Raw genomic sequence first — 15,103 nt, forward strand, 5'->3', positions numbered from 1 at the left:
AGGGATATAGAGTAGTTTAACACCAGCAAAACTAGAGAGAATCAGGAATATAGAGTAGTTTAACATCAGCGAAACTAGAGAGAATCAGGAATATAGAGTAGTTTAACACCAGCAAAACTAGAGAGAATCAGGAATATATAGTTTAACACCAGCAAAACTAGAGAGAATCAGGAATATAGAGTAGTTTAACACCAGCAAAACTAGAGAGAATCAGGAATATAGAGTAGTTTAACACCAGCAAAACTAGACAGGATATATTTAACAACAATGAAGACCTACATGAATCAAGTTAGAAAACTGGATACAAGCAAGCACTCAGACAATTATTTTTGACAAAAAAATTATTCTATCAATATACTGCTAAGTACACGATAACAGTACGTACAGGTATTCCATGCTGTATTTCTACATACACATAACTATTCATAGTGAAAGTTTCACTAATTAAGGCATAGTTTGCTGCATTTCAATAAGGTTCCAACAAAATAAATGCAACTTGTACTGTATTCAACATAATTATTAAACTATGGCTAAATTAATAGGAATAGGTGCTTATCAGTCAAACCCAGTTTGTTTGTTTATATATACACATACACACGTGTGTGTGTGTGTGTGTATGACAAAAAATGAAAGAATACTACATAAAATTTCTAAACTTAAATATCATGCACTTTGTTACCTGAAAGTAAATACTAAGATGGATTAGACAACGTTTATCACCATACAGTCTTTCATGAATGCTAGTATTCAACAACTAAACACCTAAGACAAACAGGTATTCTTAGCAAAATGACTGATGATGACAAGTTACTGTCACAGAATGTTTTAATAAACAACAGGATTTTTATGAACAAAATCATAACCATTTTAGATGAGCAACTGAGTAAAGTATGACATCATCACGTTTAAAAGACTAAACAATCACCAAGTTAACAAATATCTGATGACAGAATCAACAAAACGTACCAGTCCGTGGGCTTTTCGGCATCTGGATCTGGTATAAATTCGGGTTCATCGTCTAACCAACCTTCAGGCTTTATGGCACTGGGGTCAGGAATCTGCCTGGGAGCATCTTCATCCCTAGAGCATTTAATATTGACTAAGTATACAGATTATTACTAAACTTACTGAATCTTTATATTCAGTTTAGAAGGCATAACAACTAGGACTTTTTTTCTAAGCATTCAAATGTTTAGTTTAAAGAAACACCAGATTATATCATAGAATGTTTCATCCAGTTAATTTCATGTACTTAAGTAAAAAAAAAAGATGAAAATGAAACTTGATAGGTATAGTTATTACAGCAGTAAAAACCAACAGATAAATACAGGACCTGAAAGATATAGTTATTACAGCAGTAAAAACCACCAAATAAATACAAGACTTGACAGGTATAGTTATTACAGCAGTAAAAACCAACAGATAAATACAACACTTGACAGGTATTGTTATTACAGCAGTAAAAACCAACAGATAAATACAACACTTGACAGGTATAGTTATTACAACAGTAAAAACCAACAGATAAATATAAGACCTGAAAGGTATAGTTATTACAGCAATAAAAACCAACAGATAAATATAAGACCTGAAAGGTATAGTTACAAGAGATGTCGAAACATCAATTACACTGATTTGAGTTATGTAAAATAATCAATTAATCAAATAAAATTAGTATTTTAGATTATTCCAACTATTCAAGTTTCATGTGAGAAGAACTGATTAATGAGACTGATATTTAATCAATTGTTACATTCCACTAATCAGCCTGATCTAATCTCAAATTACTAAAATTCACACAATAAATTCAAGACTTCAAAAACGTATAGCTACTAAGAAACGCATTTAACCGTATTACCCCAGGTATCCTTTACTGCACATGACACAAGGTTTTAGAGTCTTACATTCAAAATTTTATTAAACTACTTTTTGTTTATATTATACCAATTAATATAGCATAAAATCGTAGCTAATAATCTATATTTTAACAGTATACAAGTTTTAAGTTCTTTATTCTACAAGGGAATAATAAAAAAAAATCCTGAATTTCCACTAGTGTGACCCACGTGATACATTGTCTTAGCATTTCATCATCCCTATTTTATCCATCACCCCTCTAAACTGTATGAAATTAAATGTAAATTACTCTCCATAAAATCGTTATTGCTCAGAAACCATAATTTTTATAGTCTTCAATTTTTGTTTGGTTACAGAGCTATCGAATAGAAAACCAGACCCCTCCTGCCGCACCCACCTGTCACAATTCTGTGATAGTTCTCTCTTACGTTTCATTATATATTACCTATAACCAATAGAAAGTCAAGGTTTTATCTATCAAATGACGTATTGTATAACGTTGTGTTGTGAACAGATAGTCAATTTCACTCGGAGTAGCAACATCATCCCTATGGGAAAGTTAACGACTAGCTTGGGTGAATTTGTAATGGCTTTTGTCGCATAGTTAGAAAGTCAGGAAAAAAAATGGTTCACAAGGCATGCGTGCGAGCAACTCGTGGGTAATGTAATTCAATAGCGTAACGTAAGCTGCACGCCCCCCCCCCCCCAGAGTGATTTACAACTTATGATGTCACGGATAGTAGTTAGACACGGTTCAAAGGGCAATAAAACAATAAAATCTAATTATAAATAGATGTATACTGTTACAAGTTTAAAGCTACTTAGGATAAACGAATGTAGTTTCTTGTTACAATTTGAAGTCATTCTAGAAAGAAAGAAAAGGTTAATTTAGGTTTATTTCGATTTTTTTTTTTGGTGGTTACGAGGTCGGTCAACTTGACTGATCCCATTTTGAGATAGGGTAGAGAAAATAACAGATAAACAATAAAGTTTTACTGAAAAGAAAAACGTTTGAAATGCATTTAGGAGGTTTTAGGGATTACGTAAACAAATTTGAGATGAGGAAAAGTATTTTTAATTTTAACATGAAAATTACTTTGCACACGGACTGTTCAAAACACAAACTCAATATATCCATGGACAAATTTTTATTTTATTTTATTAAAAATACTTCACTAAGAAATACGAGTTTTTGTATGTGAAAGAATTGTAATATTAACTGAAAGACTGCCAAATTTCATGAAGATATACCCACTATATTGAGAGTTATAAGTATTAAATCTATAAAGACTGGAAATGATTACAAAAATGTCATGTAGTCGGTCAAGTTGACTGAGCCTGTATTGAAAGTGTTACATGATGCACATAAAATTTGTAAAAAACTATCCAAGAAATACAAAAATGGAAAGACATCTCAAATTCCTAAAAATAAACAAAAAACACACCAAATAAATGAAAGTCTTCAATGCTGTAACACTACAACAGATTTGAAAAGTAGAGTTATTATAACAGCTACAATGATCTGATAATGTTTTTTAGGTCAGAAATACAAGCATAATCTCTATTACTGAATATATATTTTTTTTAATTAAATGAATCAAGTCAAAACAATTTTGTAGACTCAAACATTAAAACCTTTTTTTTTAAGGATTCCTGATCCAAATGCCAAGAAACCAGATGATTGGTATGATGATTTTAATTTTGTTTTTTATCTTTTGAAACAGTACAGTCTTATTTATTTTTAATTTTAAGATATATTTGTCAAACATGGTAAACCAAATAGATTCATTATAAAAATATAAACATTGTTGGTGTATTTTGGTTTGTCCTGTGTAATTTAACGTTTTTAAAAAAACAGCACAACTTCCTGAGAAACAACATTTTTATTCTAATAAATTGTGTCTAGTCTGTTGTGTCAATTTTTAAGAATGTTACAAAATGTGAATGAGCACAGTTATTATTGCTCTATGCAGGGAACACACATTACTGACCAGCCAAAATATGACATACAACTAAAGCAGGAACTTAATCTTAAATCATGAACCACAATAGTAATTCATAACATGGATTGCACAGGAATTTGTTCAAATTTAATAGAACATTCAGGAAAAAACACCTTAACCCTATCTGCCTGGGCATCATTTACTGCTCATGTCACATTGTTATAGTGACTTATTTTTATTTATGTTATATAAAGTAGTATAGCATAAAATCTTGGCTAATAATCCATATTTTAATAGTATACAAGTTAAGTTCATAATTATACAAGACAATATTTAAAAAAATCCTGAATTTCCCCTAGTGTGACACATTTTCTCTAGACATCTCCTCTTGTATATTTTATTCACCACCCCTCCAATAAGTATGAAATTAAATGTAAATTACTCACTATAAAATTATCATTGTGCAGACAAACCATAATTTTTACAGCCTTCAATTTTGTTTGGTTAAAGAGCCATTAAATAGAAAAACAGACCCCCTCCTGCCACACTCACACTGAACAGAGAATTGTCAATTTCAGTGTTAGTACAAGCTTTGTTCCCACGAGAAAGATAATGACTAGCTTAGATGAACTTGTAACAGTTTCTGTTGCATAGTTAGAAAGCCAGAAAAATTGTGATAGTTAGAGGAAATTGTCTGCTTTTTCAATGTTATTATTCTGTGTTCTTTGGTGCATTATTTAATTAAATAAAAGATTATTTAGTGCATGATTACCATTAGTATAAAAAAAAGTTGGGTTAAGTTTATTATTTTTCAGTGAAAGTTGATTTACATAGTTATAAATACGTAATAGATTCGATGATGTTCTGAGCTGCTGCTTCTGTACTCGACACGTATTAACAGAAAACCTCAGGCACAAAGGCACCTGGCTCAGTAAATAATTACTTTAAAAGAGAAGATGCTTTATTTAAAGCAATATTGTAGATGTATTGGTTTTATTTGAAAAGGGTGCTTTTCCATTGGTAAAATTTTATACAAATTTTGTGGGAATTGTGTTTTACTCTAGGCATATATCTGGCCATTACTGTACATTAAAAATGACAACATACAACATAACTAAAAATTGAGAATTTAAGATCTACGATCATAAAAAAAGTAATCAAACAAGACTGGATACCTACTGTTGACAGGTTACTCAAGCTACAAATTGCTGTTATGACTCCACTGTGATATCTAATGTAGTGTGGGATCATACAGGAACTTTGCAAAAAACTGAGAGAGTAGTCTTAAACTTAATCCTCATTAATCTTGTTATGCTGCTAAATTTTCTAAATCCTTCACTTCTCGGCATAAAAAAAAATCTGGTGTTTTCCTAGCGCGTGTGTTAGTTGGAAACTGCAACTCGTGTATTAATTGCAAACTGCCACATGAAAAGGTTCCCAATTTTGCTGTTGCATGTAGTTGTTTCAGTCACTATTGTTCACCATTATTCAAGTTTATTGTCTCTATATGGATTTCCGCAACCATATTTCAGCAGGTTTTTAACAGTGGATGATTACTATAATGGATTTTCCTACTCAGACAATGGTAGTGACTCTTTCTAGGGTTTCTTATACTTAGATGAAATTGTGAGTTTGTAGTCAGTATATATATTACCACTACATATAGCACTATTTCATATAGCTATTTCTATTTCTAAATAGTTGATGTTAAGGTAGTGGTTGTAAATGTTGTTGATAATTAGTGACTTCTGCTAAGTATGTTGCTGTTGTCTATTCTTTATAAATTATTTTTATCCCCTTATTTTAGCAAACACTTGTGCACAGCAGGCTGCTGAAGAACCTACATCTGTCATGTAGACCTAACAAGGTAAGCATGTTACTGCATCTGTTTACATTACATTAATCTGTATTGTAGTATCTTATAAGAAACATTATTCTGTTCTGATGAGATTGCTTTGTTGCTGCTCATCTTTTGTTACATTACACTGTGACACTGATGGAAGCTGGTCATTAAATCTGTGATGATACAATCTTTGTCTTCAGTATCATCCTTTGAGAAAAACTTTACATTTTATTTGCTGTAATTGCATACCAGTTCATGTTTATTCTCTGTTGTACATTTATTACTCCTTTTATTTACTATTCTTTCTTAATATATCCTCACAACAGTTGGTAAGATTGTTAAAAATTAAAAGTATTTTGTACACAAAGAATGAGATTGTTTTAATTAAAGATTTGTTATTTTTGTATTGCAGTTATTTGCACCCAGACTTTGAATATTTCGAGTATCATCATCAATATATTGTGCTCTGAAAATTAAAAATAGAAAAAATGTAGATACCTTTTAATTTGTTGTCAAATAATCTTGAACATTTTTTTGTTATATTCTTAACTGCAAGTTTTTACTTTTTACAAAAAGTTAATTTTTTAATGTTTTATTTTCCTTTCCTATCCTTTAACATTATTACTTATTGCGACACACATGAACGGGCGTTCTTGGTGCATCCTTGGCAGTGATGCTTTAGCCGTTGTCAGAACGCTGGGATATTTGCCTACTACACTAAGCCCGATAAATCAAGGCAGTTTAGCTTATATTTTCAAAAATTATTAAACCTTTCTAACATGCACTTTAAACTAACACATAATTAACTAAAACCTAAATAAAATTTTATTGTCTATCTATCTAACATATTTATTGATGAGAAATAATGCTGAAGCGATAACTCAGACACAAGCAGCAACAATGCTAAGAGAAGTTCTCTATGGAATTCTTCCTGCCATTTTTAAAATAACTGTTGGAAAATAGTATTTTAAAATGTGGTCTTACTATTGCTTACAAACATACAAGTATAGTTAGCTGAGAAATTGCAACTGTATATGTAGAGAGCGGGTATGGAACCTGTCACGAGTTCAAAGAAATTTATTTATTTTTCCTCCCAACATCCCACAAGGGGCTTGAAAGAAGAATGTATAAACAGAGCAATTAACTTAGTTTCTGTTTATACATAGAAGTATAGTGTAAAGAAAGAACTATTTAAGTTACAGACGAAAAGTTAAAATTTTGTGAACTTGTGCATGTGAAGTTTAAATATTTATCTTTAAAGTTTATTTTGAAACAAAGGAAATAAAACCTAAATAATATAAAACTTTGAACTATAACGTAAATTTTAATATTAATTTCCTTGGTATACATTGATAGTATGATTGATTAATTAAATTTTGAATGTAACAAAGTAAACTCTCGTGAGATGCTCAGTACAGAGGTGCCCATAATTATAGGGTTAAAAAACTTTAAAGAAAAACAAGTTGAATCAAAATGCAAAGATTAGATTTTCAAGCCTACAACTAGACTCTACACCCTACATTTTTTCATTTCTTTCCTTTCTGTATATGTAATGTACTTACTTTTCACGTTCATCCCAATCCTCTGGCTTACTGTCTTCAGGATCATCTATTTCAGCTGGTGGATTAACGGGAGGGCTAAAAAATGTATGAAATCAAGCTATATATTTGACTAACCTTCATTTCAAAAAAGCTTTAAATTTTTAACACAAAACGTTAAGAGTAAGTATGGGGTCTTGAGAATATTTCACCTCTTGGATGTTTAATTGTTTTATTGTCCTTTTAATGAAAACTTCAAACTCCCCAAAGCCAAAATAGGTAAATCATAATAATACTATCAAATGAAATAATCAGAAGAAATCACTTTGAGAACTTAAATTAAGTTAATACAAATATAATTAGTGCATCTGTAATAACTTGTGGAACACTTTACTGTTGATGTTTGGTGCTACACTATAACATACTAGAAAGTAGTTAAACATGTAAAACAAAACAAAAAACATATCTTTAACTGGAATTATTACTTGTGAATAAGAAAACTGATCAAATCAAATTACTTCAATATTTTTTTAATCTACAAAGAACAACAAAATGGACCTACAATATCATTGACTATTTGCAAATAGTAACTATGGAGACGAGGTAATAAAATAAAAATCAAGTCGAGAACAACAACAAAATTTTATAAACAAAAACCTCTCGCCGAGCATTGGCTATTATATTATTTCCCTGTCAATGTTCCCATCTTCATTAAAAGGCATAAGATGACAAAAACAAGATCTTGAAGAATCTATCTATATACTACTAAAACTCTGAGATTGTTTGTTTGCTTATTTTCTCAGTCAAAATATCATTCACACTACCGTTCGTGCTCTTTACGAAACTTCTTACTTCACTTTTTGAAAAATGAAATGGTCTTTCCTTTTACTCCCTATCTACAATCTTTTCTTGAATTATGAATAACAGGAATGGGTTGAAATATTTAATTAAATTATCTCAAAATAAAATTTCATTTCGGTTCAATATCGAAATTAGCTTGAATTCTTCATAACCCCTGAATAGTGGTTGACCCAACGGGTCACGGTGGTCTAGTATTTACATAAACCTATAGAACTAAAGCTTTCCAGCACTAACTTCCAGTCAAATACAAAAATTATTAGGGAAATGTTAAAGCTGTAGTGTTACCACCTTTAACAACCCCCTCATACCTAAATTTTAAGTTTGCTGTACAGAACTTCTAAGGATCCTGTTTCCAATATATATATATTTTAAAGTTAGAATAATTTATACACTGACCTGAAATCTTCCAACAAACTACCTTTCTGGATACTCTTCTTATCTATAAGGACTTCAAAGCTGTTGTCAGGAGTGATTTCTGTGGAACACATATGTATATATATTTCAAAATTGTTTTTTCAAAACAGATAGTGAATGCACCAAAATAAAAAAACATCAAATTTTCAAAACTATTTGTTACAACTTGAAGTTACTTACTGAGAGTGAAGATATGAGGTTTTTTGTCTTTGAAAATATCATCAAACTTTGGAATGGAGGAAGTCCTCTTCCAGTGCTTTTCTTCAAAGCTGCCATTTTTAGGGTTTTTGTGTCGGAAAATGAAATGAAGCTAAAAAATGACATCACAAATCTGTTTATAATAAACAATTTAATTGTTGTTTTTCACTATAATTATTTTTCATATTATGTTGCAGATATAAATGATTATCATAATCTTTAAAATGTATTGCAAAAATACAAAATTTATAATACCATTTATCTGTATACAAAGTGTAAAAATAAACTTATAATTTGACTATTTTAGAAAGAAATCAAATTTAGAGATACATTTTTAGTCTTTCCTACTTAAAAACAAAGTTACATGAATTAAAGTCAAACTCAGTAAAACTTTTAAAACTCTCATTAAATGTACATTATCAAATGCTGTGGTGTGCAATGAAAATTTTGTCACTTGATTCACCAACTTGAAAAAATTACCATCATTCACAAAATGTGTCCATTATTTCAGAAATTGTTGTCACAAAAATAAATACATTTATTAGTGAATAAACAAAGCAATCTGTTGAAAATTTTCACTATAAACAATATTTTATAACAACAATTTTTAAGGTTTTAGTGTGTCAAGTTCTATAGCGCCTTCCTGTGTTTGATGGTACCAACAACAAGCAGTATCTCACACGTCTGAAGTGTTAAAACTAAATGCTGTGAAAAATGTTGAACTCCTCACATGTTTGAAGTGTTAAAACTAAATGCTGTGAAAAATGTTGAACTCCTCACATGTCTGAAGTGTTAAAACTAAATGCCGTGAAAAATGTTGAACTCAAAATGCTAAGTTCAATGATTTACAAGATATTTTCTTCAAATATAGTTTATCACAACTCGCATGTACCATATGTTAGACCTTCGTGGTTAACGGCTTTAGTGTTCCTATTGAAAATGTCTGCTGATAATCATTTATCACTGCAAAGGTTGGAGGTTCATATTGTATATTCTATATAATATTTTGAAAATAACGAAAACACTGACATGCATTCTTTAATCTGCCCATAGTAAGAGTTAAATTATACCAATTACAACAACAATTTATTCAATAAATTTTGTAGACCTGATAGCAAACAAAGCAAAACAGTTGGTTACATATTTATTTTATTTTGAATTTGACTAATATACTGTAATAAATTCTGCAATGCTTAGTTGAACCTTCTCTGATCACCACTGGCACATCAACAGTAATCAAACAAACAAACAAGTTTCTGAAACATTGAATGATTTTTACAAATACCTTTTCATCAGTTCCACACTTGTCTGGCCCAAACATAATGCTGTATGGAGTTTTATCATGGAACCTCTTCAGATCTAATCCTTTAGTGTGAGAGAGTAACTTCAGGTAGGCACCACCACATTCTTGTCCGTGCTGAAACCGAACTTCATACCTGAAAAAACAAAAAATGCAACAAATATTTATGAAATTCATTAAAGTATTTACAACTCCACATTCAAAGACAATGATAGGTTAATTACATCCAATATTTTAAAAGATTATTTTATTTACATTATAGAAGGAATAAAAATGTCCAATGCTTTGAAATCAGACAGACCCACTAACAGTGATAAAAAAGCACAGAAAGGTACTTTCAAATTCTTAAAACAATCACTTTCAATGATAACTTCTACAAGACATAACATATGACACTATAACAACATACAGCACTTAATAAGTAAAAAAACAAACAAAACTCACTGCAGAATGAAGGGTTTGTTATCAAACAGAAATGCTTTATCCAATCTTGATGAGATAGCATGATGGTGAGCTTTAGACTGCAAGAGTAGAAAAGAATTTTACACCTTTAACCATAAAAGATTACAAAAAGAAAACAACTATTTTATTGTAGTATATTTTTAGAATGAAGTAGCAATGTACACTGCAATTTTTAGAGCTCATATACGAAGCCTACATTTACACAAAATTATTGAAATCACAAAGTAATGCTGAAGGAAATTTTACACTAAAAAAACAGCATTAAAATGGTGGTTGGTAAACTTATGAAGCTTATAATACAGGCTTTATACTAAAAACTTGTAGTGAGACTTAATTCCTATTCATAACATACTTCACAACCATTGTCCAGGGTGACCTAATAACTTCTCAGTATGAACATACCAAGTATTTAACAGTAGAGTACTGTATCCCAACCAAGTGTAGTTTTATTAGTATACACTTCACTCTGCCAAGCCCTTTCTGGACCCTGCACAGACATTCCTGGATTTGTTTTTTGCCTTTTCACAGAGGAAATATTTAACAAAATTGTATAGAACTTAGTAAAATTATAAGAAATAGTATTTAGTTATGCTTTAAAAAATTCATATAATTTGATCTGTTTTTCTTCTACAATTTTTCATAATGTGAAATTTCCAAAATTTTGCTGTGTCATGGTGTAAAGGAAGTACATTTTTAAATTGTTTGGGTATTATGATGCCACTAAAAAACTGACTGCTTTTAAAAAAATATTCAGAGTCAGGTCATAAAGATATGTTTTAGTTGGGGATATCTCACATACTTATGGATCAACTTGGAGCACCAGGACCATCATCAAGATACTTACCAGCAAAGTGCAGCTTCTTTTAACACTTGTGAATTCATGAACACAAAGTTCAGAGGCAAAAGCCTCCTACGTGCCCTAGGTGATTGTATAAAACAAAATCAAGAACAATCTTCGTCTAGAAACAAGGCCAAAAAAGGTATAATTTCACAAAAATAAGGCCTCTGGTTCAAAAGTCACATATCTCAAGCATGTGGAGATGGAAAAAGGTTTTCATGCTTTTTCCACGTGAATAAATAATGCTTCCAGATTTCAAACAGGCACTGTTATCCTCGTACATTAGAAGGATTATTGAAAGCATCAGGTAATAGTGGTGTGCTTTTGTAATGACAGCCTTTTTGCAAAAGAAAATATGCTGCAAGGCTATGTTGTCAAAAAGTATGGTTTTTCAGACAAAGTATGACTAAAATGTGGCTGGCAACATGGGCTGTAATCATGTGAAGCTCCAAAACTGTCTTATTACAATGTACTCCACCTCAATATATTTACATTTTCTCTGGTCAACTACTATATATACATACACCCTACCTCTACTCACAGGAATGCTTACCTTTTTTAATTAATATTTCTTTTTTTGCAATTCTCTTTCCTTATGCCTAAAAAACTGTCATTTCTACCTTCTTACACACTTTCCAGTTAAGTCTACTGGTTAAAATGGCACAAAACTACATTGGTGTCTAGCAATACTGGTGGAGTTCAATTCAATTGTTAGATGTTGTTTGTCTATCAAATTTATTGCTTTAGTTCATTATGCCTAAAATACTTTTTTAAATAAAAAAATTACAATAACGAACAAATACAAGAAGATACAAATATAATGAAAATTAGTTACTCAATTAACTTTAGAAGATAAAACTCTCTCAGTTATATGTATGCAGAATATTAAAACTTTTCCTTATAATATCTTTACCGAGAATTCCTGATCTAACTGTGTATATCTACCAAACTTTTATAGATACAAGCTAAAATATTCCTTACTCCCAGAAGCAACAATTTCCACAATTTTATTTTAAATGTAACGATTCATCATATAAATCACTTTTTGTTAATTAATGGATAATAATTAATCTTATCTATTCTACCTTTAGAACCAGACCTAAGTCACCCACAAGTCCATTTTTCTCAGCTTCTTCCACAGACCATTTACCTACATCAAGAAAGAAACATCACAACAATACAGACTTTACCTTCAATGTTAAACAGGATGTTACAACTTTTTAACATCACAATTTTCAATAGAAAATCACATTTCTTAAATACCTATCCACCTTATTTTTCACGGTAATGTTTAAGGAATACAAAAAAAGTTAAATGAATTTATATTAAGTCATTTTTGAAAGGAAGGTGTTGAGATATCTTGTTTTACTTTTAACAGACAATATAAAGATCTCTTGAACAATTCCTTACAACACAAGTATATTCACTTACCACTGTACTTAGCAATAGCTTCTTCAGCATCGTCTTTTTTGGCTTGTGAGATTATCCACCTGCAGAAACAGACCCGAGAGTGTGTTAATGTATTAAGTGAAACCTTCAGTCACGTTAGAAAAAAAAATTATAGATCAAAATTTAAAACTTTAGAAACATAAGCAGGAACTCATTACAGAATTTAAGTAGTTTTTAGTTAAAAACTTAAGGTCACTTGTACAAGTTCTAAGATAACAACACATTAATGTACATTCTTTATGACTGATTAAAAGTCAAGCTTTTAAAGTCAGTACTTATAAGCTTGTGATGAAGATAAATTAGTACCTGACAAACAAATTTCCTAAGGTGAATTAAAACACAGGTTTTTCTAGTTCATCAATATACACTTTCACACCCCCAACCAAACAGATTCTGCAGAGGTTAAGCCATTTACTCTCACCTTTTTTCAAAAGCTCCAGGATCATCAAAATGCTCGGCTAAGTATACATTTCCTATTGGTTTAGGGGTGCTATAGGGAATGGACTCTGCCACAGCATCAGATTCCTAAAAAAAAAAAAGAAGAAGAGAGGGAATCTTCAATAGCCACAGCACTTAAAATTCTTTTAGGCAGGATTAGAGTAAATAAATCTATGAGACCTTGGGCGTGGTCAAATACATCAGTTGAAAGGGTTTAGATCTCAAATTGGTAGGATAAGTAGAACGTTAATGAAACTAAAAAACAAAATTTATGTGGTGATATAATAATCTGTGTAAACTTTCCAAGGACAGAATGTATGAACATATACAATGGGGAATTAATCTTTTTAATGTGTATAGCACATTATCCACAACAGACCATCTTTAAATTTGATGATAACAGGACTGAGTAGAGAACAAAATGGTTTAAAGATTTTTGCAGATTGTAATGGCGCGTGTGTAAATTTTGGATATTTGATTTCACCTAGTTCATCCATCAAGCTATACAGGTAAAAATCCAAACCGTAAGTCAACTTAGACTTTCACACCATTTTCTTGTCGTACTATATTAAGGCTTGTCTTTCCCATACAATCTCACATTGTTTTGAGGTTTTGTAGAATACAACAACCTCTCTACAACCATTCTGCATGATGTTGGTGGTCTCATTTTGACAATGCAACCAAAGTTTGATACAGTCAGGCATTGAAGTCATGGTTCTTTCCAAGCACCATTTACGATTGGCTTTGAGTTTCCACTTTAATATTATCTTCATTTGTAACTAAAGAAACTCTTCTGAATATTGTTTCTAATGCTCTTCTTGTATATCTGGCTGTTTAACATACCATCTATAATACTGATATCATATTTGCTTTATGTTGTTTTCTACATGCCAATAATGTATTTTTTTGTCGAGTGAAATAACATTTTCAAGTAAATGATGGACATTTTTTGCTGTTATATTTTTCCATGGAATACAATACCCCTTTGGTCCAAATTGGAAAGATAAACTTGCTCTTTGACATCTGTGTTGATACAAGCAAGACCATTTAACTTGTTTATATCTTAAAAATGATTCTACTAAAGAAATGTAGTTTTCCAGGCTGTTTGTAGTGACAATGGACTTTTCTGTAGATGCTTCTTCGTGGAACTGGTGAACCTTGGATTTCTATGGAAAGTGGAAATACTAACACTGTTCTCTGAGAAGGGCCTCAGTTAAATATCTTGAAGAACAAAAAAGTAATAGTACTGTCATAGAAACATTAACCCTATTGCAACGGGCATCCTTTACTGCACATGTCAGGAGGTTTTAGTAACTTACATTCAAAATTGTATTAATCTACTTTTTGTTTATGCTATACCAATTAGTATAGCATAAAATCTTCACTAATAATCCATATTTTAATAGTATACAAGTTTTAAGTTCTTTATTTTATAAGGCAATATTTAAAATATCCTGAATTTTTCCTAGTTTGACATTTTCTCTAGGCATCTCCTCTTCTCTATTTCATCCACCACCACTCCAATAAGTAGAAAATTAAATGCAAGTTACTCTATAAAATCATTGCTCAGACAAACCACAATTTCTATAGCCTCCAATTTTGTTTGGTTACAGAGCTTTATATCAGAAAATCAGACCCCTCTTGCCACACCCCCTAGTCACATCCCCACATTCAGGATTTGTTATTAGTTATCTCTCAGGTTTAATTCTGTATTATCTATAACCAATAGAAAGCCAATGTTTTCATCTATCAGATGACACATTATATTATATTGTTTTCTGAACACAGAATTGTCAATTTCACTGTTAGTACAAGCTTCATTTCCACGGGAAAGATAACGACTAGCTTAGATAAATTTGTAACGGCTCTCGTTGCATAGTTAGAAAGCCAAAACAATTGTGAGAGTTAGAGGTAATTGCCTACTTTTTGCATGTTAGTTTATGTTCTTTGGTGAATTATTTA

The 15,103-nt window shown here is 30.9% G+C and overlaps 1 protein-coding gene across 2 annotated transcripts in view; it reads right to left on the minus strand.

The window, feature by feature from the left end:
• LOC106468537 (calnexin-like) overlaps positions 1-15,103 on the minus strand; it is a 32,164-nt gene that overhangs the window by 7,523 nt on the left and 9,538 nt on the right. The window contains exons 3-11 of one of the 2 annotated variants that reach the window (XM_022396873.1): positions 13,125-13,228; positions 12,686-12,744; positions 12,340-12,404; positions 10,399-10,475; positions 9,940-10,090; positions 8,637-8,766; positions 8,439-8,517; positions 7,213-7,280; positions 967-1,072 (exon numbers count right to left, since the gene is read on the minus strand). In XM_022396873.1, the coding sequence (XP_022252581.1) occupies positions 967-1,072; positions 7,213-7,280; positions 8,439-8,517; positions 8,637-8,766; positions 9,940-10,090; positions 10,399-10,475; positions 12,340-12,404; positions 12,686-12,744; positions 13,125-13,228 (839 nt within the window). Of the gene's footprint in view, positions 1-966; positions 1,073-7,206; positions 7,281-8,438; positions 8,518-8,636; positions 8,767-9,939; positions 10,091-10,398; positions 10,476-12,339; positions 12,405-12,685; positions 12,745-13,124; positions 13,229-15,103 lie in introns of both variants that reach the window. The other variant, XM_022396874.1, reaches the window with a different exon arrangement.

Source organism: Limulus polyphemus, unplaced genomic scaffold, assembly GCF_000517525.1.
Source record: "Limulus polyphemus unplaced genomic scaffold, Limulus_polyphemus-2.1.2 Scaffold3047, whole genome shotgun sequence".
Classification (NCBI taxonomy): Eukaryota; Metazoa; Arthropoda; class Merostomata; order Xiphosura; family Limulidae; genus Limulus; species Limulus polyphemus.